The sequence below is a fragment of the Muscardinus avellanarius genome (assembly GCF_963383645.1).
Source record: "Muscardinus avellanarius genome assembly, chromosome: 16".
NCBI classification, from domain to species: Eukaryota; Metazoa; Chordata; class Mammalia; order Rodentia; family Gliridae; genus Muscardinus; species Muscardinus avellanarius.
Window position 1 is genome coordinate 73,866,550 of NC_137802.1, and position 22,690 is coordinate 73,889,239.

General features: G+C 59.4%; 2 protein-coding genes across 2 annotated transcripts; both read right to left on the bottom strand.

Moving 5' to 3' along the window:
* Positions 1 to 3,959: 3,959 nt before the first annotated feature.
* On the bottom strand, positions 3,960 to 4,883 carry MYADML2 (myeloid associated differentiation marker like 2; the record flags this gene model as incomplete). The annotated part of the gene is made up of 1 exon (XM_080712966.1): positions 3,960 to 4,883. One exon carries the CDS (start codon positions 4,881 to 4,883, stop codon positions 3,960 to 3,962), a length of 924 nt encoding a protein of 307 aa, XP_080569092.1.
* A 5,740-nt stretch (positions 4,884 to 10,623) lies between these two features.
* Positions 10,624 to 18,517, bottom strand: NOTUM (notum, palmitoleoyl-protein carboxylesterase; the record flags this gene model as incomplete). Its single annotated transcript, XM_080713766.1, has 11 exons — positions 10,624 to 10,930; positions 11,155 to 11,202; positions 11,735 to 11,882; positions 13,309 to 13,409; positions 13,520 to 13,711; positions 14,416 to 14,518; positions 14,816 to 14,874; positions 16,534 to 16,594; positions 17,049 to 17,144; positions 17,224 to 17,276; positions 18,189 to 18,517. The coding sequence occupies 11 exons, from the start codon at positions 18,515 to 18,517 to the stop codon at positions 10,624 to 10,626; spliced, it is 1,497 nt and encodes a 498-aa protein (XP_080569892.1).
* Positions 18,518 to 22,690: the final 4,173 nt, after the last annotated feature.

A 22,690-nucleotide genomic window follows, 5' to 3' on the forward strand; every position in this document is an offset into this window, starting at 1 on the left:
GCGATCCCTCCTGTCTCTGACTCCCAAGCGAGGGGATTACAAGTGTGTGCCACCACGCCCAGCCTCCAGCCCTATTTTTATTCTTTATTTTGAACAGGGTCTCACTGAGTTGCTGAGGACCTCACTAAGTAACTGAGGCTGTCCTTGAACTGCGATCCTCCTGCCTCAGCCTCCCAAATACTGGGATTAAAACCATGCACCACCACACCTGGCTTTTTTATTTATTTTATTTTTATTCTTTCTTTGTTTGTTTTGCTGTACTGAAGATGAAACCTGGGGGCTTTCTACCTCTGAGCTACACCCCCAGCCCTATTTTTTTATTCTTTATTTTGAAACAGGGTCTCCCTGCATTGCAGAGGACCTAAGTAGCTGAGGCTGTCGCGAACCGGGATCCTCCAGTCTCAGCCTCCCGAGTGCTGGGATTACAAGCGTGCGCCATCACGCCCAGCTTGGCTTTTTTAATTGTTTATTTGGGAACAGGGTCTCACTAAGTTGTAGAGGGCCTCACTTAAGTAGCTGAGGCTGGTTGTGAACCTGCGATCCTCCTGTCTCAGCTTCCCGAGTACTGGGATTACAAGTGTGCACCACTACACCTGGCTAATTAATTTATTTTTAATATGCTTTTATTGATGAATTATAGTCTCATATCATATCATAATGTAAATCATATTTATTAATTTATTTATTGTAGTACTGAGGATTGAACCAAGGGGGCTATACCCCAGCCCTATTTTTATTTTTATTTATTTATTTATTTATTTTAATTTATTTATTTATTTTTTTTGCGGGTCTGGGGATGGAACCCAGGGGCATTTGACCTCTGAGCTACACCCCCTGCCCTATTTTTTATTCTTTATTTTGAAACCGGGTCTCACTGAGTTGCAGAGGGCCTCACTAAGTAGCTGAGGCTGTCTGCAAACTGTGATCCTCCAGGTCTCAGCCTCCCGAATGCTGGGATTACAAGCGTGCGCCACCACGCCCGGCTTTTTTTTTTAATTTATTTTTTAATTTTTAATTTTTAATTTTTTAATTTTAGAACCCAGGGGCATTCTATCTCCAAGCTACACCCCAGCCCTATATTTTATTCTTTATTTTGAAACAGGGTCTCACTGAGTTGCAGGGAACCTCACTAAGTAGCTGAGGCTGACTGCGAACCGTGATCTTCCTGTGAACCGTGATCTTCCTGTTTTAGCCTCCTGAATGCTGGGATTATAGGCGTGCACCACCACGACCAGCCTTTATTTTTTATTTGAAGCAGGGTCTTGCTAATTTGCTGAGGCTGGCTTTGAACCTGCGATCCTCCCATCTCAGCCTCCTAAGTACTAGGATTACAGCTGTTTTTTTTTTGTTGTTGTTTTTGTTTTTTTTTTTTGGGTGGTACTGGGGTGGAACCCAGAGGCTTTCTACCTCCGGGCTATACTCCCAGACCTTTTTATATTTTATTTGGAAACAGGGTCTCACTAAGTTGCTGGAAGCCTCACTGAGTAGCTGAGGCTGGCTTCGAACCTGCGATCCTCCTGTCTCAGCCTCCCAAGCGCGGGGATGACAAGCGTGCCCACCGCGCCCGGCTGTCGTTTTTTGTTTTGAACAGGATCTTGCCGGAGTCGCGGGCGCTGTTTTCAAACCTGCGGTCCTCCTTCTCAGCCTTGCAAGCCCAGCTTGCCGTGCTCCTTTTGAGCCCTGCTCCTTCCCTCCTGTTCCTTCCCTCCTGTTCCTTCCCTCCTGCTCCTTCCCTCCTTTGCCCTCAGAACCTTTGGCATTTAGGTTGGGCCTGGCATGGTGGCACAGCCTGCAATTCCAGGACTTGGGAGGCTGAGACAGGAGGATCTCAGGCTCAAAGACTGCCCCGCATCTTAGTGAGCGTTCCAGCAACCCAATGAAACCCTGTTTGAAAACAAAAAATAAACAGGGCTGGGGTGTAGCTCAGAGAGAGAATGCTCCTAGGTTCAATCTTCGATGCTACACACATAAAGAGAAATCTCTTTCTAGTTATTTTTGTCCTTAGAAGCATTTTTGTAGCTGAGTATGGTGGCGCCCGCTTGTACTCCCAGGAGGATCACAGGTTCAAGGCCAGCCTCGGCCACTTAGTGAGGCTCTCAGCAACCTAGTGACCCTGTTCCCAAATAAGAAATAAAATTGGGCTGGAGGTATAGCTCAGAGGTAGAGTGCCCTGTGTTCAATCCCCATGTCACAAAAAAAAAAAAAGAAAAAAAGAAAGGAAGAATGAATGCGTGCATGAATGAATCTGCCCTATCTGGTGACATGGTCCTCTGACCCCAGCCTTCTCCCCCCATGGGGACCTTCAGGACACCTGCAGACCCAGGCCCACCTTAGAGAACCTGTGGTTGAGCCCAAACCCCCACCCTCTCCAAGCCAGCAACATTGACGTAGGCCCCACCTGCCGGCTGACGCTGACGGCCAGGGGCTGGCCTGCGGCCCTTGGGCCTCAGAGCTGCTCAGATTCCACGGTCCAGAAGGTGCAGCCCCTCCCCTGCCCACGCCCAAAACCTCTGGGACTCCCAGGCAGGGTATGGGGCCTGGTGGGTGCCCAGGGTCCCTAGGGAGGAGGAGGGGAAGCTCAACGTTGACCCTCCTTCCCAGGGGCCCATCTCAGCCATCGTGTCCTGTCACCCTCGATGTAGAGGACACTGCCTGTCCCTTCGCAGAGCCCCGGTCCTTCCCTACACCCCAGGGCCCAGGGCGCCCCCCGAGCCCCTTCCTCCCCCAGCCAGGCCTGGTCCAGGCCCTTCTCCCAGAGCACCCAGGGAACAGGTCCCCGCAGGTACAGTTGGTCACAGCCGCTCGGCAGGGACGGCTCGGTCAGAGGCAGAGCACAAGTGAACATCTGCATTTATTTACTGTTCAGAGGTGGTTTCAGAGGTGCGGCGCACACCAGCACTTGGGAGGCTGAGACAGGAGGACGTTGGGGGCCAGTCAATTGGCCGAGGGGCTCATGAGCTGCTACCACCATGCTTTGGCTTCAGGTGGCCGGTGGGCCTGCCTGAGGCTGGTCCAGTCTCGGCTCTGGTGCGGGAGAAGCTGGCTGCAGTGTGCAGGGGGATGGTGCCAGGGGTGGTCAGGAGCAGCAGGCATCTGGACGCTTGGGTGGACGCACCTGAGCCCAGGCTCCGTGTCCCAGGCCGGCCTCCCAGAGATGTGTCAAGGCGCGGCAGAAGCTGCTGTGTCATGGCCCGTGGTGGCGTCCGGGTGGGGGCTCCAACACCGCATCAGGACCATCTCCTCAGCCCTTCCTGGCCACCAGCGCCATCCAGCTTGCTGAGCCCTGGAGGGCAGCCCTGGACAGCCACAGCACAGTTGTCCCTCTCCCTCCAGTGGCCACAGCCACGCGGCCTTCCAGGGCCCGGGAGACAGAGTCCACACTGCCAGTCTTCTTCTCCTGGGTCCGGCACAGCTCCCCACCAGGGCTCTATTCCTGGGACTCTGGGAACTGTCCCTTCAAAGGTTTCGGCTTCCATGTCCCCTCTGTTGGCCTGGTACTCTCCTGGGCTTGTTTCCAGCCCATCACACACCTGTGGAAATTGTCCCCTTTCTAAGGTATCGCCCGGCCAGAGTGCCTTTCCAGACACTGGTGGACATACTGGGCCATCTTGAATGTCTATCTGGCCCCCGTGTTCCCATCTGTTAAATGGGTCACAGTGGTCTTTGCCCCAAAGGGTTCCCGTGTATTACAGTGGCCAGAACTGAGCCCAGGGAGGGCCAGGAAATAGAGACAGAGTCAGAGTTAGGAAGAGGTGAGCTGGTCTGTCTCCCTGCTCAGGCAGGGCCTCCAACCCTCCGAACTTCCCCAGAACCCAGCCTCGGAGTGCTGCTGGAGGCCCCGGAGTGCCGACCTCAGCCCTCGGCCACCCTCCTGTTTGCTCTGACATCTTGGCTCACCTCGGTCACCCTCTCATGCCTGGAAGCTAGAGAGAGCCGGGTGGCAGGTGTGGCTTGCCAGGCTACAGGGTAGGCACGAAGCGGATCCTCTGGGAGTAGGCCAGGTCCACGATGTAGAGGAGCAAGTTGACGTAGGTGAAAATTGCCACCACCAGCTGGCTGTCCCAGGGGCAGCCGCCCCGAGGGCAGTCGGGGGGCCGCCTAGGCTCCCCGTACTTGGGGTCGAAACAGAAGACCGGCCAGATCACCGCGGCACTGAAGTACAGGAGCACAGCCAGGAAGGTATACAACACCACCAGGCGCTCGAAGGGGCAGCCCAGGCCCCCGGTGTGGCCCAGCACACTCAGGGCCACCACGGCCACCGTGGCCAGGAAGCACAAGCTGTAGACGGCCACGCACCACTGGGTGGCCACGTAGCGGCCGTAGCGGCTGTCGTGGACCAGCGCCCCAAAGATAATGCAGGCCACGAAGGCTTGGACAATCTTGAGAAGCCCCGAGACCGTGGCCATGTAGCTGGCTACCTGGCCAGGCCGGGCCCGTGTCAGGGCCACCTCCGCCGCGTAGGCCAGAAAGAGGAGCCCGGCGAAGACGCTGGCCGCCAGGCGGAAGTCCCTGGCCAGGCAGCCCGCGGGCTGGGGCGGGCACTCCAGCCGGGTGAAGTAGAGTGGGTAGATGACGGCAGCCGTGGCACACAGCAGCGTGGCCAGCATGGCGAAGGCGGCCGTGAAGTTGCCCCAGGACAGGCGCAGGCAGCCGTGGAGCCGCGTGAGCTCACAGGCCACCACGAGGAGCGAGATGGCGAAGCAGAAGCCCCAGGCGGCCATGCAGAAGGTGCCCTGGACGCCGGCAAAGCCGCCCCGGTGGGCGACCAGGCTGAAGGTACTGCAGCCCAGCGCCAGCTGCAGCACCCGGGCCGTGCCCACGGGGGACGTCACGGCACCCAGGTGCAGGTAGGCGCCCCCGGGGGGCTCCATGGTGCTGCCCATCTGGCCGAAGGCCTCCCGCTTCACGCAGCGACGGTGGCCCTGGGAGCCCTGTCGGCCGAGGGCCCTTTGTCTTCTGCGGCAGCCTGCAGCGGTGACATTGCGCCCGCCAGGCAGCGTCCGCCGCCTGTGGGGGAGCACCCCAGCACTATAAATAGACAGCCAGGATCAGAACCCTGGAATAGCAGCCGTGTGCCTGTCCCCATCCAGGAGGGACATCTGACCCTGCGTCCACCAGAGCCTCCGCGGGACCATTAACCCCCTGGCTGCCGGCGCTGCCCTCTTCCCTGCCCCCAAGCACCTGCTTCTGCCAGTCGGGTCAGTGTGGGGAGGGGCGGGGAGCGTGGGGGCTTCCGCAGCCTCCAGCCGGCTGTGCTGGGGGAGGGGTGGAGGAGGCTCTGAGCCGGTTCCTGCTCATTTCTCTCTCACCTTCTGGACAGTGGCTTGGGGCAGAGCTCTGCGGGTTTCAGGACTCTGTTATCACTGTCCCTGGGGTTCACCCCAGAGCCCTGAGTGGAATTTAGACACCCTGGCCCCAAGTGCCAAGGGCCCACCCTCCTTCTTGTCACTCGCAGCCGGAGGGCTGCTGCAGCAGAGAGAGGGGTTTGAGCTTGAGATATCATTGAGGAGGATCTTATGAAGCTCTTGTCCTTTGTAGGGATATAAATGCCTAAGGGAAAAAAACTTGATTCTTAGATTTTTTCTTTCTTTTTCTCTTTCTCTTTCTTTCTTTATCAAGATGGGGCCTTGAGCTGGGCGTGGTGGCCCATGTTATGATCCCAGTACTCGGGAGGCTGAGGACCCCAGGTTTGCTGCCAGCCTCAGCTACTGCACGAGACCCTACAATTAGTGAGACCCTGCTTCAAAACAAAAAATAGGGCTGGTTGTAGCTTCGAGATAGAATGGCCCTGGGTTCAATCCCTAGTACCCCCTCAAATAAAATGATGGGGTTTTTTCTTTTTTTTTTTTTTACTGGTCTGGGAATGGAACCCAGAGGTATTTGACCTCCGAGCTACACCCCCTGCCCACTTTTTTATTCTTTATTTTGAAACAGGGTCTCACTGAGTTGCCAAGGACCTCACTAAGTAGCTGAGGCTGTCCGCGAACCGCGATCCTCCTGTCTCAGCCTCCTGAATGCTGGGATTACAAGCGTGCCCACCACGCCCGGCTTGATGGGGTCTTGTTGCCTAGGCTGATCTTGAACTCCTAAAACAGGAGGGACCCTCCTGTCTGCTTCAGTCTTCTGAGGAGCTGGGACCACAGGTGTGCACTGCTGGGCCCCCACTAGCGCTCTCCTCTCTCTCTCTCTCTCTCTCTCTCTCTCTCTCTCTCTCTCTCTCTCTCTCTCTCTCTCTCTCTCTCTCTCTCTCTCTCTCTCTCTCATGGTATTGGGGATGGAACCTAGGGGCATTCCACCTCTGAGCTACACCCACTGCCCTATGTTTTATTCTTTATTTTGAAACAGAGTTTCACTGCGTTGAAAAGGGCCTCACCGAGTAGCTGAGGCTGTCCATGAACCGCGATCCTCCAGTCTCAGCCTCCCAAATGCTGGGATGACAAGCGTGCGCCACCACGCCCGACAATTCCTCTCTTTTTGACTTTTCCTTTGGTGCTGGTGACCGAGCGAAGGGCCATGCACATACTAAGCATGTGCTCTCACACCGAATTATACTTCTAACCTTGGCTGAGTTTTTTCTTTTTTCTTTTGGACTGTCGACTGAACTCAGGGACGTTCTCTCTCGGAGCCTCACTAGGTTGCTGAAAATCTCCCTGAGCAGCTGAGGCTGGCTGAGAACCTGCGATCCTCCTGTCTCAGCCTCCCAAGTACTGGGATCACGGTGTGCATCACCACGCCTGGCCTCCAGTCCTTAATTAATTTTGTGTATGTCTGGTACTGGGGATTGAACCTGGGGCATTCTCCCTCTGAGCTGCACCCTCAGTCCAGTTTGTTTTTGTTTTTTGCGGGTCTGGGGATGGAACCCAGGGGCATTTGACCTCCGAGCTACACCCCCAGCCCTATTTTTTATTCTTTACTTTGAAACAGGGTCTCACTGAGTTGCAGAGGCCTAAGTAGCTGAGGCTGTCCGCGAACCGCGATCCTCTGGTTTTAGTCTCTAAATGCTTGGAGCTGGGCGTGGTGGGACACACTTCTGATCCCGGCAGTTGGGAGGCGGAGACAGGAGGATCGCGCAGGTTCGAAGCAAGCGAGCCTCACTGGCTTAAGAGACCCTGTTTTGTTTTGTTTATTTTTGGTGGTACTGGGGGTGGAACCCAGAGGCTTTCTACCTCCGGGCTATACTCCCAGACCTATTTTATATTTTATTTGGAAACAGGGTCTCACTAAGTTGCTGAGAGCCTCACTAAGTAGCTGAGGCTGGCTTTGAACCCGTGCGATCCTCCTGTCTCCACCTCCCAAGCGCGGGGATTACAAGCGTGCGCCACCACACCCGGTTAGAGACCGTTTCTAAATAAAAATATAAAATAGGTCTGGGAGTGTAGCCCAGAGGTAGAAGGGTTCCATCCCCAGTACCACCACCAAAAAAAAAAAAAAAAAAAAAATGCTTGGAGCCAGGCGCCACCACGGCGGGCTTCCAGACTTTTACTCTTTAATTTGAGATGGGGTCTCACTAAGCTTCTCACTCACAAGTTGCTGAGGCTGGCCTTGAACCTGTAATCCTCTTCTCTCAGCCTCCGAAGTACTGGGATTACAAACTGTCACCATGCCTGGCTTAATTAAATTATTTTGTGGTACTGGGGATTGAACCCGAGAGCATTCTACCTCTGAGCTACACCCCAGCTCTATTATTTTTATTATTAGTAGTATTTTTTTGCGGTACTGATCCCTTCAGGCCAAGCCCACAAGTCATGTGTTTAATGAGTTTCACGTCCAGACACACAAAGCCACTTCGGACACCTCTGGGTCCTTTCAGATGGAGTAACACATCCCTCTAACGGTAAGAGTCATCGCCGACTACCTTTCCCTGTACAAAGATCGGGTCTCCCGGTGGCATGTCCTGCGTCCCCACCCCTGACCATAGCACTGCAGGCCCCTTCCCCCAACCAGCCTCCCCAGCCACCATGGCAGCCGGCCCCTCCTCCTCCACCCAGCTCTCCTGCTCCCTGTCCTCACGGGACAGCTGAGAGCCGTCCAAGGCCTCCCAGGAGGCCTGGCTCCAGACCGCAGCTAAGCCCCGGTGACCCTCCGTCCTCACCAGCCTTCAGCCGCTGTGATGCTAACCTCACTGCCGCCCTTGGCTACTGGGACGCCATGGATTGCTACGGGGGGCCTGTAGGAGTGGTCCTCAGAGGAGACGTGGGCCACCTGGCTCCGCCTGGGGAAGCAGCAGTGGGGTTGCAGGAGTCCCAGCTGGGGTGGAAAGGGGCCGGGATGCTTCTTAGTTGGCCCTAGGGCACCATGAGCGCCTCGACAATTCACACACCCAGCCCTGCTCGGGTCATCAGGCCCAGGGCTGCCCTGACCTGCTGGCAGTCAGACCCCAAGATCCCCACCCCCATTTTGTTAGGGGTTGAGGGCTTGGGGTCTTCCTGGTTCTCCCTACTACAGGAGTGGAGCGTGGAGCTGCAGGTTCCCGGTGACTGGTTGGAAGCCAGGTATGGTCTCTGGCTGATCCATCCCAGCACCTCTCTGAGCTTTGATTTTTTTTTTTTCCGGTACTGGAGATGGAATCCAGGGTACTGTACTCACTCGCTCACCCCCAGCCCAATTTTTTTTTTTTTTTTTGGTCTTTTTATTTTTGAAACAGGGTCTCACTGAATTGCAAAGGGCCTTGCTAAGTAGCTGAGGCTGTCCGTGAACCATTATCCTCGGGTCTCTGCCTTCCAAATGCTGGGATTACAAGCATGCGCCACCACGCCCGGCTTTTTCTTTTCTTTTCTTTTTTTCTTTTTGGTACTGGATATGGAGCCCAGGGGCATTCTACCTCTGAGCCACACCCCCAGCCCTTTTTTTTTTTTTTTTTTTGCGTGTCTGGGCATGGAACCCAAGGGCATTCGACCTCCAAGCTACATCTCCTACCCTGTTCTTTATTCTTTATTTTGAAACAGGGCCTCACTAAGTTGTGCAGGGCCTCACTAAGTAGCTGAGGCTGTCTGTGAGCCGCGATCCTCCGGTCTCAGCCTCCCGAGTGCTGGGATTACAAGCGTGCGCCACCATGTCCGGCTCCCAGCCCTATATTTCATTCTTTATTTTGAAACACGGTCTCACAGAGTTGCAAAGGGCCTTGCTAAGTAGCTGAGGCTGCCTGTGAACCGCGATCCTCCCGTCTCAGCCTTCCGAATGCTGGGATTACAAGCGTGCGCCACCATGCCTGGCTTTAATTTCTTCTTCTGCACCTGGAACTTATGATAAACCTTCCTTGTAGGGCTACTGGCAGAATCAATAACTGGATTTGCGTAGAATGCTTTGCTCAGGAAGTTCAACCCCAGATGCCCAAGGCCTGGGTACGACCTTGACATTGCCACAACTGCTCTGTAGCCAGGTGTGGTCGTGCACTCCTGTAACCCCAGAGACCCAGGAGGCTGAGGCAGGAGGATGATAAGTTTGAGGACAGCCTGAGCAATTTAGCAAAACCCTGTCTCAAACCAAAAGAAAAGGGCTCAGTGGTGGAGTGCCCCTGGGTTCGATCCCTAGTACTGCTAAAACAAACAGATGCCCTGTCCTTGCCCCAGCAATCCCACTTGGAGGTTAAGGTCAGCGATTTGCCCAGGAGCAGAGTGACGCAGACAAAGCTCCCCTCAGGCACCCTTCACCTTGCTGAGCCTGTAACCCACAGGCCCGTTGCAGGACCAGCCGGGAGCGGCAGGAGCCCGGTCTCCTTGTGTTCCAACAACCTGGCTTCAAAGAAATAGGAAGCCGGGCGCGGGGGCACACGCCTGGAATCCCAGCACTTGGGAGGCTGAGTCAGGAGGATCGCAGGTTTGACTAGGGCCTTGGCAAGCAGTGAGACTCTCATCAACCTACAAGACTCTGTTTTCAAATAAAAAATAAAATAGGGCTGGGAGTGTAGCTCAGAGGTAGAACACCTCTGGGTTCTATCCCCAGTACCAAAAAGATTTTTTTCAAAATAAAACTAAGAAATAGGGATGGAGAGAAAAGCTCAGAGATAGAATGGCCTGGGTTCAGTCCCCAGTAACACACGCACGCACACACACACGCACGCACGCACACAGCAGTATGGCTGTTATCAGCTGAGCTGGGAAGTGGGTATTTGACAAATGATGAGCAGGGCCTCCCAGGGAGGGGCTCAAACAGGACTGGGTGGGGTAGGGACCCGTGGACATAGAGGAGGGGTCAGCAGCGGCCCCCTTCCCCGTCCCCTGCTGCCCTGCGGGGTGGTACAAGGCGAGCAGAACAGTCCTTCAAATAATCAGGTTGCACCGTGAGTTTCTTTCATTGTCTTTTTCTTTCATTATTTAAAAAAAATATGTTACAAAACAATATCATTCATCATATATTTCTTGCTTATTTTCCTTTTTTAAAAAATTAAAGTAATAAAAAAGTCACTTTATAAAATAATACAAAAGGGCACGATGAGCTGTTCGGGCGGCCCTCCGAGCTGCGGGGTCCGGAGCCCAGTGCGTCCCTTCTGGCTCCCTCCCTGCGCGGCGGGGCGGGGGCCGGGGCAGGGAAGGGCGCGGCCGGCCGGGGGGCTGCGGGGGGCTGCGGGCGGCCGCACACCCCTGCGGGCGGCGGGCCAGGCGCGGCCGTGGCTCCGGGCGCCCCCTAGCGGCCGCCGGGCAGCATCCCCAGCACCTTGCCGGGCTCCAGGCCCTGCTGCTGGGCCACGGTCTGCACGTCGAAGCCCATGTGCATGAGGAACTGGGCCACGTTCATCTCCTGCCCTGTGAACTGGTCCCGGATGGTGGGGCACGAGGGGTTGCAGTGGGGCCAGGGGCAGCTGTCCACCAGGTGGACGGGGCAGCCCTTCAGGGGGACTTTGCTGGCCTTCTGGCTGTCATGGAGGCTTCTGTCCCAGCAGTGCAGGGCCCGGGGCAGCGAGGTTCCCTTTACTTGAACGTCAGTCCAGTGACTGCAGACAGAAAGCAGGTAGGGGTCACAGGAGGGCATCGCGACCACTGGGGGGCGCTGTTTTAATACCTGCCACACAGCCAGCTGTGCGGTGAGCGGCTGTGGAAGCCCCAGGACGCCCTTGGCGGAGGAGCTGGGAGGGGCTTGGTGGAGGGCAGGTGTGGGCGCTGGGTCATTGGAGTCAGGGTTGCAAGCGCAAGCTGCCCAGGGCCCAGGCCCACTGACCTCCGGATGATGATCTCGTGGGAGAGGCAGGCAGGGGCGAAGCTGGCCCTGCGGGGAGAAGCTGCCTGAGCCCCAGGCCCGGCCCCCAGCCTGGGCGGCAGGACAGGAAGCTCCATCCTGCCCCTGCCCGCTGCCTGGTGACCCCTCCCTCCTGTCGCTGGGACAGCCAGCTGCTCTCTGCCTGGGCCACGGCCCTGCCAGCCGTCTGCTCCCTGCTGCCTTTAGTACCTCCGAATCCTGCTCAGAGCCCAGCTCACTGGGTGCAGAGTGGGCCAGGCAGGAGCAGGAGGCAGGCTCCAACAGGAATCCTGAGATTTGGGGGACTTCTTTTTTTTTTTTTTAACCCACAGGGATTCCTACCTCTGAGCTACATCCCCGGCCTATTTTTTTATTCTTTATTTTCAAACCGGGTCTCACTGAGTTGCAAAGGGCCTCACTAAATAGTAGCTGAGGCTGGCCGCAAACCACAGTCCTCCTGTCTCAGCCTCCCGAATGCCGGGTGGGACCTCTATTTTTAATCAAGTGGCTTACTGAAGACTTGGAGGGCTGAGTGAGCACCCCAGGGAACCCGCACACTCACGGCACATCCTTGAGGGTGCCGCGTAGCTCCCGGCCAAGGTTCTGAATATACAGCCACTGCCCCTCCTGCACCGGCTGCCCCGTGAGGTGCACATTGTCCACGGTCAGCTGGGCCTCATCAAACAGCCACTGTACCACAAACACGGGACCTGGAGGGGGGAACTCGGCTCAGCTTAGCCTGTCTGGCTATTGGAGCTCCCAGCTCCGTAGCTGAGTGCCCCCAACCTGTGTGCCTGCCTGCTTCCTTCTTTCCTTCCTTCTTTCCTTCTTTTGTGGTATTGGGGACAGAACCCACGGGCATTTTCCTCCAAGCTATACCCCCAGTCCTATTTTTTTTTTAATTCTTTTATATATATATATATTTTTTTTGTGGTACTGGGGGTGGAACCCAGGGCCTTTCTACCTATGGGCTATACTATCAGGCCTATTTTTTATAATATTTTATTTGGAAACAGGATCTCACTAAGTTGCTGAGAGCCTCACTAAGTAGCTGAGGCTGGCTTCGAACCTGCGCGATCCTCCTGTCTCAGCCTCCCAAGCATGGGGATTACAAGCGTGCGCCACCACTCCTGGCTTATTCTTTTATCTTGAAATGGTCTCATTAAATTGTGGAGGGCCTCACCAAGTTGCTGAGGCTGTTTTCAAGCCTGCATTCTCCTGTTTCAGCCTCCCAATACTAAGATTATAAGAGTGTGCCACCACACCCAGCCTTTTCTTTTTTTTCTTTCTTTCCTTCTTTCTTTCTTTCTTTTCTTTTTTTTTTTCAGTGCTAGGGATTGAATCCAGACCTTCCTGCATGCTAGCAAAACTCTCTACTACTGAGCTACACTCTCACCCCTCCTTTCTTTCTTTCTTTCTTTCTTTCTTTCTTTCTTTCTTGTATGTGTGTGTGTGTGTGTGTGTGTGTGTGTGTGTGCGCGTGCGCGCATGGGGTGGAACCCAGGAGCATTCTATCTCTGAGCTACACCCCAAGCCCTATTTTATTTTTCATTTTGAAACAAGGTCTCCCTACATTGTGGAAGGCCTCACTGAGGCTGGCCTTGAACCTACAATCCTCCTGTCTCAGCCTCCCAAGTACTGGGATAGCAGGTGTGCGCTGTGCACTGGCCTCCCATTTCCTTAAAACCCGCCCTTCCTTGAGGAAGGACCCTCGATAACTTATCATCACTTTGGCCTGGCTCTCAGGGACTCATTCCAGTTTGATCAAAATTTGGTGGTCATGTCCCCTTGCGCGGGACATCACCACTTCTCAGTGGGTCTGGGGAGGTGCCGCCAATGCCCTGCTGCCCAGGGGGCAGTGCGGGGATTCAGCTCTAAAGCTGTCCCAAGCACCAGAATGAGTATGGTGACCAACCATCCTGGTTTGTCCAGTGCCAGGCGTTTCAGGGCTAAAACCCGGACAGTTCCAGGCAAAGAGAAGTCAGCCTGGCATAAACTGGTTGTCCTGGCACACGTCTGGTCCCTCTGTGGCCAGGGCAGTAGTCTCTGGTCCAGGCCTCAGAGACTCTGGATTTTCAGAGACAGCGAGTACAGTCATCCCACGCTGCCCACGTGCACAGCCCAGCCGCCACTCACAGCGCAGGGTTGGGTAGACTTTGTAGCCAAAGAAGCAGTTCCACTCCTCGCCCTCCTTGAACTGGCGCCGACAGCGCTCTGGGACCATCCCATTCCAGTACCTGGAGCCATAGCTGCAGGTTAGGATGCTGCGGGCCCTCTGCCCGAGGCCCGGCCCACCCGGGGTCTCTGCAGCCGCAGGGTCCCACGCAGGGCCTGGGACCCCGGGTACCTGAAGCCTCGGCGGATGGCCTCCGTGGGCGCACAGGTGATGGTGTCGACGCATTCTGTGTGGCGGTATTGCTTGTTGTCCAGGAACCAGCCCGAGTCGGCCAGGCCCCGCACCTGGATGCCTGGGTACCCCAGGTCCTCCAGCTGCTCAGCCACGCGGTCCACGTTCAGCAGCACTCCGGTGCCCCCCGCGCTGCAGGGGAGGTCGGACATGAGGCCAGGCGGCCCGGAGCTCACGCCCACGCCAGAGCCTAAGGAGGGGCAGCCCCCTGGGGGCATTTGGACAGGCGGACACATTGGCTGCTCATGCGTAAACCCTACAGACCCTTCGGCTCAGAGGCAGGGCTGGTGGAGCTTTTTCCCACACAGGGAACCGAGCTCTCCCTCCCTCCTTCCCTTCCTCTCGTTTTCTGCCTCAGTGTCCTTATCTGGAAATCAGCTGCATCGCCTCAGGCCCCTTCGTCCATTCTGTAATGTGCCGTGCGAGCCTACTGGCTGACAGGTATGATCCCTGCACAGCGGGACCCTGCCGAAGGGGCATCCAGCCATGGCTGACCCTAAACCACTGCCTGCGGTCGTTCGTGGAGGCCAGAGTTCTCTGAGACCAGACTCCAAGATGCCCCTAAGGATGGGGGTTCTGCTTGCAGTCTTGCCCTACCACTGCCCACCAAGGCTGGGCACGCCTGGAGCCGCGGCTGCATCAGGGCAGCGGACCCCAAAACACATTCTGTAGGGCTCTGCCTCTTCCTTGCCCTCCCCTGCGCACTCCCGGCCTTGGCCCAGGGCTGCCCCCCTCACACGCGCGCCTCCGCCCAGGGTTGCCCCCCTCACACGCGCGCCTCCGCCCAGGGCTGCCCCCCTCACACACACGCCTCCGCGCAGCGCTGCACTGCCCACCTGCTCCCAGCCAGCAGCAGCACCTTGGCCCCGCTCAGCCCTTTGCCCAGGAGTTCCCGCACCACCTCCTGGATGATGAGGGCCCCCATGAAGACGTACTCATCTGCGTGGAGGAGGGGCAACCTCAGGTGGGGCCTGCGCAGAGAGAAGCCTCCTGCCCAGGCTAGCAGGACACAGGGTCTGGGATCTTCCTGGGGCTGGGGTGGGTTGCAGGGAGTGGGCTGGGTGCAGGAGGCCCAGCTGGGTGCCCCAGGAAACATCAGGAGTGTGGACACCTCAGGGCCAGGTCACCTGCTGACAAGCAGGTGCCCTGGGACCCTCGTAGGAGGTGTTTGAGCAAGAGTCCAGGCAGAAAGTGTGCATGCCCTGTCACGGGAGGGTCGGGAGGGCAGGGACTCACCCTTCTCAGGCTTGGAGGAAGCCCCACTCCAAACGTCACTGGAGCAGTAGGGGATGAAGCTGCAACATGGACCACAGGAGACTGTTCTGCTGCCCAGAGCCCCAGGGAGGACAGGAGCCCTCGAGAAGGACCATCCCCCAGGAGGGACCATCCCCCAGGAGAGACACCCCCCAGGACGGACCAGCCCCCAGGAGGGACCAGCCCCCAGGAAGGACCATCCCCCAGGTAGGACCACTCCCCCAGGAAACACACCCCCCAGGAGGGACCAGCCCCCCGGAAGGACCATCCCCCAGGACGGATCACCTCCCCAGGATGGATCATCTCCCCAGGAGAGACCAGCCCCCAGGAAGAACCATCCCCCAGGTAGGACCACTCCCCCAGGAAACACACCCCCCAGGAGGGACCAGCCCCCCGGAAGGACCATCCCCCAGGACGGATCACCTCCCCAGGATGGATCATCTCCCCAGGAGAGACCAGCCCCCAGGAAGAACCATCCCCCAGGTAGGACCACTCCCCCAGGAAAAACACCCCCCAGGAGGGACCAGCCCCCAGGAAGGACCATCCCCCAGGACGGATCACCTCCCCAGGATGGATCATCTCCCCAGGAGAGACCAGCCCCCAGGAGGGACCAGCCCCCAGGTAGGACCACTCCCCCAGGAAAGACACCCCCCAGGAGAGACCAGCCCCCAGGAAGAACCATCCCCCAGGTAGGACCACTCCCCCAGGAAAAACACCCCCCAGGAGGGACCAGCCCCCAGGAAGGACCATCCCCCAGGACGGATCATCTCCCCAGGAGAGACCATCCCCCAGGAGAGACCATCCCCCAGGAAGAACCGTATGACCATCCCCCCAGGAGACCACTCCTCAGAAGGACCATTCCCCCAGGAGGGACCACCCCCCAGGAGGGACCAGCCCCCAGGAAGGACCATCCCCCAGGTAGGACCACTCCCCCAGGAAAAACACCCCCCAGGAGGGACCAGCCCCCAGGAAGGACCATCCCCCAGGACGGATCATCTCCCCAGGAGAGACCATCCCCCAGGAGAGACCAGCCCCCAGGAGGGACCAGCCCCCAGGAAGAACCGTATGACCATCCCCCCAGGAGACCACTCCCCAGAAGGACCATTCCCCCAGGAGGGACCACCCCCCAGGAGGGAACAGCCCCCAAGAAGAACCATATCCCCAGGAAGAACCATACCTCCAAGAGGGACCATCCCCCAGGAGGGACCATCCCCCCAGGAGAGACCATCTCCCAGGAAGGACTATCCCCCAAGAAGTATCATCTCCCTAGGAAGTGTCATCTCCCCAGGATGAACCATCCCCTCAACAGGGGCCATCCCCCCAGGAAAGACCATCCCCTAGGAAAGACTATCCCCCCAGAAAGAACTATCTCCCAAGAAAGACCATCCCCCCAAAAGGGACCATCCCACAGGAAAGACCATCTCCCAGAAAAGACCATTCCCCTGGAAGGGACCATTACCCCGGGAGGAACCATCCCCCCAGGAAGGACCAACCCTAAGAGGGACCATCCTCCCAGGAGGGACCATTTCCCCAGAAAAAGCACCCACCCAGGAAAGGCTGGAGGAACCATCCCCCCAGGAAGGACTATTCCCCAGGAAAGACCATCCCTCCAGGAGGGACCATCTCCCAGGAAGGACCATCCTCCAGTCTCCGACGGACTCCCTAAGAACCCTTCAGGAAGCCCTCCATGCTTCTCTTACACCATGTTTGCATTCCACCAGTGGGGGTTCTCCTCTGGCTGAGAAGACAGGATCCCTGTACCTGGGGACACAGGGCAGTGGGTCTTTCTTACTGGAGGGCTTGTGTAGGGATGGGGACTGCAGAGAGGCGGAGAGGAAGAGGATGTTCCTGCTTAGCCCCGGAAAGGGAGATGAGTAGAGCTGACCAAGTTCTAGGGGATGGGTGGGCTTAGTCACTGCGGGTCACCAAGGCCACTCACGATGCCCAGCCAAGGTGTGACCCTGGATGTCACCCTTGATCTCCATGCTTCACCAGCTGCTTTGGCCCTGGGAGGATGGCCAGTGGCCACCATAGGCACTTGAAAATTTTCTGAGGAATTGTAACTAAAGCCAGCGCTCCCTGGCCCAGGAAACTCAGAGCCCTGGGACCGGAAAGACACCCGAGGCTCTAGGAAATGGTGCAAGGTTCTCCCGGAGGGCTTCATTTTGAGAGCCTGAAGGCTCGCCCCTCCCCGGCCCCGGGCCCGGCCACTGACCTGTGCGAGTGTGTGGCCAGTCTTTGGAGCTCATAAGTCGCCGCATCGTGTCGTATCTGGAGTCGCAATTCTCGCGGTTGAAGCAGTACCAGCCGCCTGCGGGCACACCCGCCACACTGGAGCCCTGGGGCCAAAGGGAACCAGCCCTTCCCGCGCCTGGGCCCCCGGGACGCACCTTCCAAAAAGAGCAGCCAGCGCCGGCTGCCCTTGGACTCCTTTAGGTAGTAGCTGCAGGGAAAGACTCGCCGGTCAGGCGGCGCGCGGGGGCAGAAAGGGTCGTTCCACCTGTCGCCCGGTGCGCGCGTCGGCCGCACGGGGGCGCCAGCGGCCAGGCCCGCACGGAGGGCGCCGGCCCCGGACGGGCGCCACAGTCCCGAGAGGGGGCGCTCGGGGGCCGGGACCTGCCGCGAGGGGCTGTGCGGCCCGTGGAAAATCCCCACGGCCCGCCCGGCGCGGACCCGCGGCAACCTCGGCGCCAGCGGCGGGCGGGGAGCACCCCGGCTCGAGGCCGGGGCGGGGGCACCGGGGCACGCCTGCGGGCGTGGGGTGGGGGTGCCGCCCAGGCGGTGTCGCAGCCTCCCCCCTAAGGCGCAGCCTGACGTCCACCCGCTGAGCGCACGGGACACCAGTCCCTCCGCCAGCCCCAGCATCACATCTTCCCCTGCCTTCGGGGCTGGTGTAAGATTAGAGTGCAGCGCCCCAGGCCCTCCCGTCCCACCTGGCCCCCCGACTTCCTCGCCCCTCTGGTTAGGGACGGGGTTCCTGGCTGTCCAGAGTCGACCTGGGGTGGGGTGGGAGCGGGCCGGCCCTCCTCGCCCCCCAGCGTCGCCTCTTGTTGCTGAAGCAGGGCCGCCCCACGCTGCCTGCCGTCTGCCTCCGTGCCCACGCGGAGGGGCCGCTCAGGTGGCCGCGGGCGGGCTGGTTGGGGACCGAGCCTCCGAGCGCCGCCTCGCGCGGGAGGCCACGGTCCGGCACCTTCCAGGGCCAGCACCCCGGGGCGCCCGCCCGACGGGAGCCCTTCTGCCCGGTGCGTGAACTGCCGCCACCGACAGCGGGGGTCCGGCCGGCTCGGCACGGGGGCGGGCGGGGAGGCGGGGAGGCTGCCCGAGCCCGGCGGCTGGACGGCCCCGGGGTCCTTACCCTGCGGGGCTGCCGTCGTTGCAGGTCACCGACGTGTTGAGCAGGAGGTGCAGGCGCAGGTCCTCGTTGAGCTGCTGCGCCGAGCAGGGGTACAGGGACTGCGCCAGGCTCTTGACCTGCGCCATGAAGCTGTCCATGTTGCCCTCCACGGCCGTGAAGTCCAGCGGGAAGCTCTCCACCGGCGCCGCGTCGGCCCGATGGGGGGCCGCCGGCTGGGGCGGCGCCGGGGCCGGCTGCGGGCCTCGGCGCCTCCAGGTCTTCCTGCCCTGGCCGCCCCCGGCCCAGTGCAGCAGGCCCAGCAGCAGCAGCACGCGCACCCCCCGGCCCATGGCCGCGCCGCGCCGCCCGCGGCCACCTGCGGAGGAGCGGGCGACTCTCAGGCCGCGGCCCGGTGCGCCCGGCGGCGGCGGCGTCGAGGCTCGGCCGCGGCGGGGTCCGAGCCGGGCTCCGGGGGCGGCGCGCGGGCTGGGCGTAGTCCGGGGGCCGGGGCCCGCGCGGGGGGGGAGGGGGCGCCCGCTCTGTTCTTGGCGGCGGCGGCGCCTTTTCTTCCCAAACCGCGAGCCGGCCGGAGGGGCCCGGGCTCCCCGCGGCGGCGCTGGGCCTGGCTCCGCGGGGGGCAGCGCGGCTCCCCGCCCCGGGCGGCCTCCGCGGGGGGCGGCGGCGGGAGCGCACCTGGGGCCCGCGCCCCCTCCCCGGCGGCCGCCTCGTCGCTGGGCCGCCCGCCCGCCGTGCGCCCGGCTCGCCGCGCTCCCTCTGGCGCGGGCGCAGGGCCGCCGGGGCTTTTATGCAGCCGGCCCGGGATCAAAGCGGCGCGGACCCGGCTCCGCGCCGAGGGGCCTCCGGGAGGCGCGGACAGGTGTGGCGAGCCGCGGGAGGGCACTGGGGACAGGGGGCCCGGCGACTCGATCAAGGCCGGTGGCCGGGTGAAGTCCGCGCTGCCGCGCCCCCGCGCAGAGGAGCCTCTGCCTAAAAACCGCTGCCCGGCCGGCCACCACTGGGGGAGGGGACCGGGAGCCCGAGGAGGGGCCGGCGTGGCGACCGCTTGCGACCTGGCGCCTCTGCCAGCCCCCTCCGCCCCGAGTGCCCTCCGCTCCACTCCCCAGGGCTGAGGTCGCTGGGGACGCCATGAGGTTCCCGGCAGGAATTAAAAGTGGGGACGGGGGGGGGGGGGACAGGTGCTTGCTCAGCAGCCTTTCTGCTCTGGGGTGGTGGTAGGACAAAAGAAAGAAAAAACAGAGCTGCCCCCTGTGCCCCGGACACCGTTCACGCACAGAACCTCCTCCTGTTTGACTTTACTCTGCCTCCTGCAGCCCGGTGGTCTTTCCCCGACGACAGAAAGTAGGCCTGGCATTTGCTGCAAAGGGTCCAGACCCCCCCCCCCAGCAGGGCTTCTGGATCTCACCTCTTAACTGGGCACTCGGCCAGCCCGAGCCGAGCCTGTCTCACCTGGGAGGCACCTGCCGCGACTTCCAGGCAGCTCAGAGTTCCGGGGCCCTCTGCCCATCCCCACAACACCTGCACCCCTCCCGGCCGAGCCTAGAGCTGACAAAAGACAGGGAGAGGCCAGAGGACCCTGGGGAGCTGGCCAGTCATGCAGGGAGGGGCCCAGGGCGCCCCAAGCCCACCATCAGGCCAAGAGGTGCCCCACAGACCAGACAGGCTCAGGAGCAAGCGTCCCACCTGTTGGTGGGAACGGAGTTCAGCTCACAGAGTCTGCATGCAGCTTTTTTTATTCAGATCCACACTCGCTGTTCCTGTGTCACCAGGTCAGTTCAGAGGCCATTCTTGGGATGGGCCGAGGGGCAGTAGCTTCACCCTCAACGTGTCTTCCCAGGTAGCCCACAACAGAGGAGGATGACCTGGAGGGTCTGCAGGGGCCAGGTCCTGCCCCAGGGGCCCTCTGCTTTCAGAACCTGTTATTCCAAGCCCTGGCGGAGAAGTGCCAACTTCCAGCTGGGTGGCACGGATGTCCAGGGTCCTGCTGACCTGGCCCTGAGCCACTTCCTGGCAGCCTCATCCTGGGCAAGCCCTGCGACGACCCCCCCCCCCCCGCGTGCCTTCATCTCCTCTTCCTCAAAGCCGGCAAGTACCCTACCTCTGTCGGAGGCCGCTGTGGGATTACGGGAGCCCATGCGTGAAAGTGCACAGCGGGTTGGTGGTTATGATTACCAGCGAAGCCCCAGGACGAGAGAGGAACATGCATATTATGTTCTCTGGCATCTGCTGTAACGCGATTTAGCCTGCACATTGAACCACAAAGAGTTCATGTTTTGGTTTACTCAACACTAGTAGCAGAAGCAGAGAGGGGCTCAAACTCAACATTTCCTGGAACTTTTCGGCCCTACATCTCGGTCTCGGTCTCCCCTGCTCCCCCTCAAGCCCCTGCCATGACCTGATGACTGCCAAGGCTGGAGTCTTGCAGCCAGGGACAGGGCCCTGAGGCTGCTCATATCCCTGTCTTCCTCCGAAACCCAGACGGGCTGGCTCTGTCCTCCCCCAACCAGCTTCGTCCTCTGCGCCTGGGCTGTCCCCACCCAGAGCTGTCAGTTCTCTGAAAGCCCTGGGCTCTGGGCCCCTGCTCTCAGGCCACCTGTACCAAGGCCAGCATCCACTGTGGCTCTGACGAGTCACCGCAGGACGGCTCTGGCTTCACCATCACCAGGCTGGATACCCCGTCATGCCACTTGCATGGCTGTGTGCAAAACCATAATAAGCAATAACAAGTGTTGCTGGGCATGGTGGCGCACGCTTGTCGTCCCAGCATTCGGGAGGCTGAGACTGGAGGTTTGCAGTTCGAGGCCAGCCTCAGCTACTTAGTTGAGGCCCTCTGCAACTCAGTGAAACCCTGTTTCAAAATAAAGAATAAAAAATAGGGCTGGGGTGCAGTTCGGAGGTAAATGCCCTCGGGAATATCGAGACCCTTGTGCATTCACTGCTGGGGAAAGCGTAAAATGGTGCAGCTGTGGCAAAGAACAGTTTGGTGGCTCCTCAACCAGTCAACATAACGTCGCCGTGTGACCAGCAGGTCTACTCCTAGGCTTAGACCCAGAAGACTTGGAAACGGTGTATGGACAAAAGTGTTTGCCTGACGGTTCGCAGCAACCCCGTTCACAATGGCCAAACGGTGGGAACAACTCAAAAGTCCCGCCGAGGACTGGATGACCAAACGTGGCCTCGCTCTACAGTGGGGCATGTTTCAGCCATAAAAAGAAAGAGGTCTGACACACGCCACAATGTGAATGAATCTCGAAAACACCGTGTGCTAACCGAAATAACCCAGACACCAAGGGCTCACACAGTGTGACTCCGCTGCTGTGTAATGGCCAGAGACAGAAAGTCGGTCAGTGGTAGCCAGGGGACAGGAGGGACAGGGAGTGACCGTGGACTGTTGATGACTATCTCTGGGGTGATGAAAATGTTCCAGAATTGGCTGCGGTGCCGGTTGCACAATGCTACGAATGTACTAAACACCATAGAAGTGTACGTTCTGAAATTGCTAGCGCCATGCTCTGTGAGTCCCCCCAGAAAGTGCCGGTGAGTCAGACTGCTGGTGGGCAGCGGGATGGGCGCCGGGCACCAGGCAGCTGGGGGAGTGGGGCCGGAGCCCAGGTGAACAGAGGCTGGGCTGGGCTGGCCTTGGCACTGTTCCCCTGGACAGCTGGGGTGGCCAAGCGCCCACTTCCTGTATTTGGGGCCTGGCTCTACCGCTGGCCTGTGCCTGGGCGCTGAACTTCTGTCCTTCCTCTGTGGGGTGGACTCAAAAACCCTTGCCTCACAGGGGCCTCGTGAGCTCAAATGAGGCTGTAGGTACAGGGGCTCGGTCCTGGTGTCCCCAGGCGATGCATGTGGGACACACGGCACTAACAGAGGACAGGTGCCGCGGGAGGTGCCGCCGACCCCTCGGGGATCAGGGTGGTCTGAGGTCCCAGGCCTAGGAGGCTTGTGGAGCAGCTGGGATGGCAGACACTTACTCGGGCTTGGGGCTGATGTTCTAAGCCACGCTGTGGAAGCGGTCCCCCAGAGACGTTCCCGTGGATGCTGGGCAGCTTGGACACCAGCCCAGGGTTGTGCCCTCCTCTGCCCCCACCGCCCCACTGCCGTGTCAAGGTTGGGTACTGCACGCTTCCTGCCCCTGAGCTTGCCTGGCAGCCATTCAGGTCGGTAGCAGGTCCTCCTTCCTGATCTTAGACCTTGCCCGCTCAGCTGCAAGGGGGCCTGGGAAAATGAGAGTCCCGAGGGGGCTCACCCTTCCCAAGGGGCACCGCACATGCAGGATGGGGGTGCAGGTTTGTCTCACTGCCCCCCTATGGGAGGAGGGTGGGGCCAAGGATGCACAGATGAATCCTGAGTTAAATGACTGTCAGGAGTCCTGGGCCCCGTCCTGGCAGGTGGAAACCTAATCCCTGGCAGGAGGGAGGAACGTTTCAGTCAACAAGAGCTAGGGCCCATGTTGGGTGGCTGTGGGGCAGGCTGGCCTGTGGGTGCTGGGGAGAGGGCAAAGA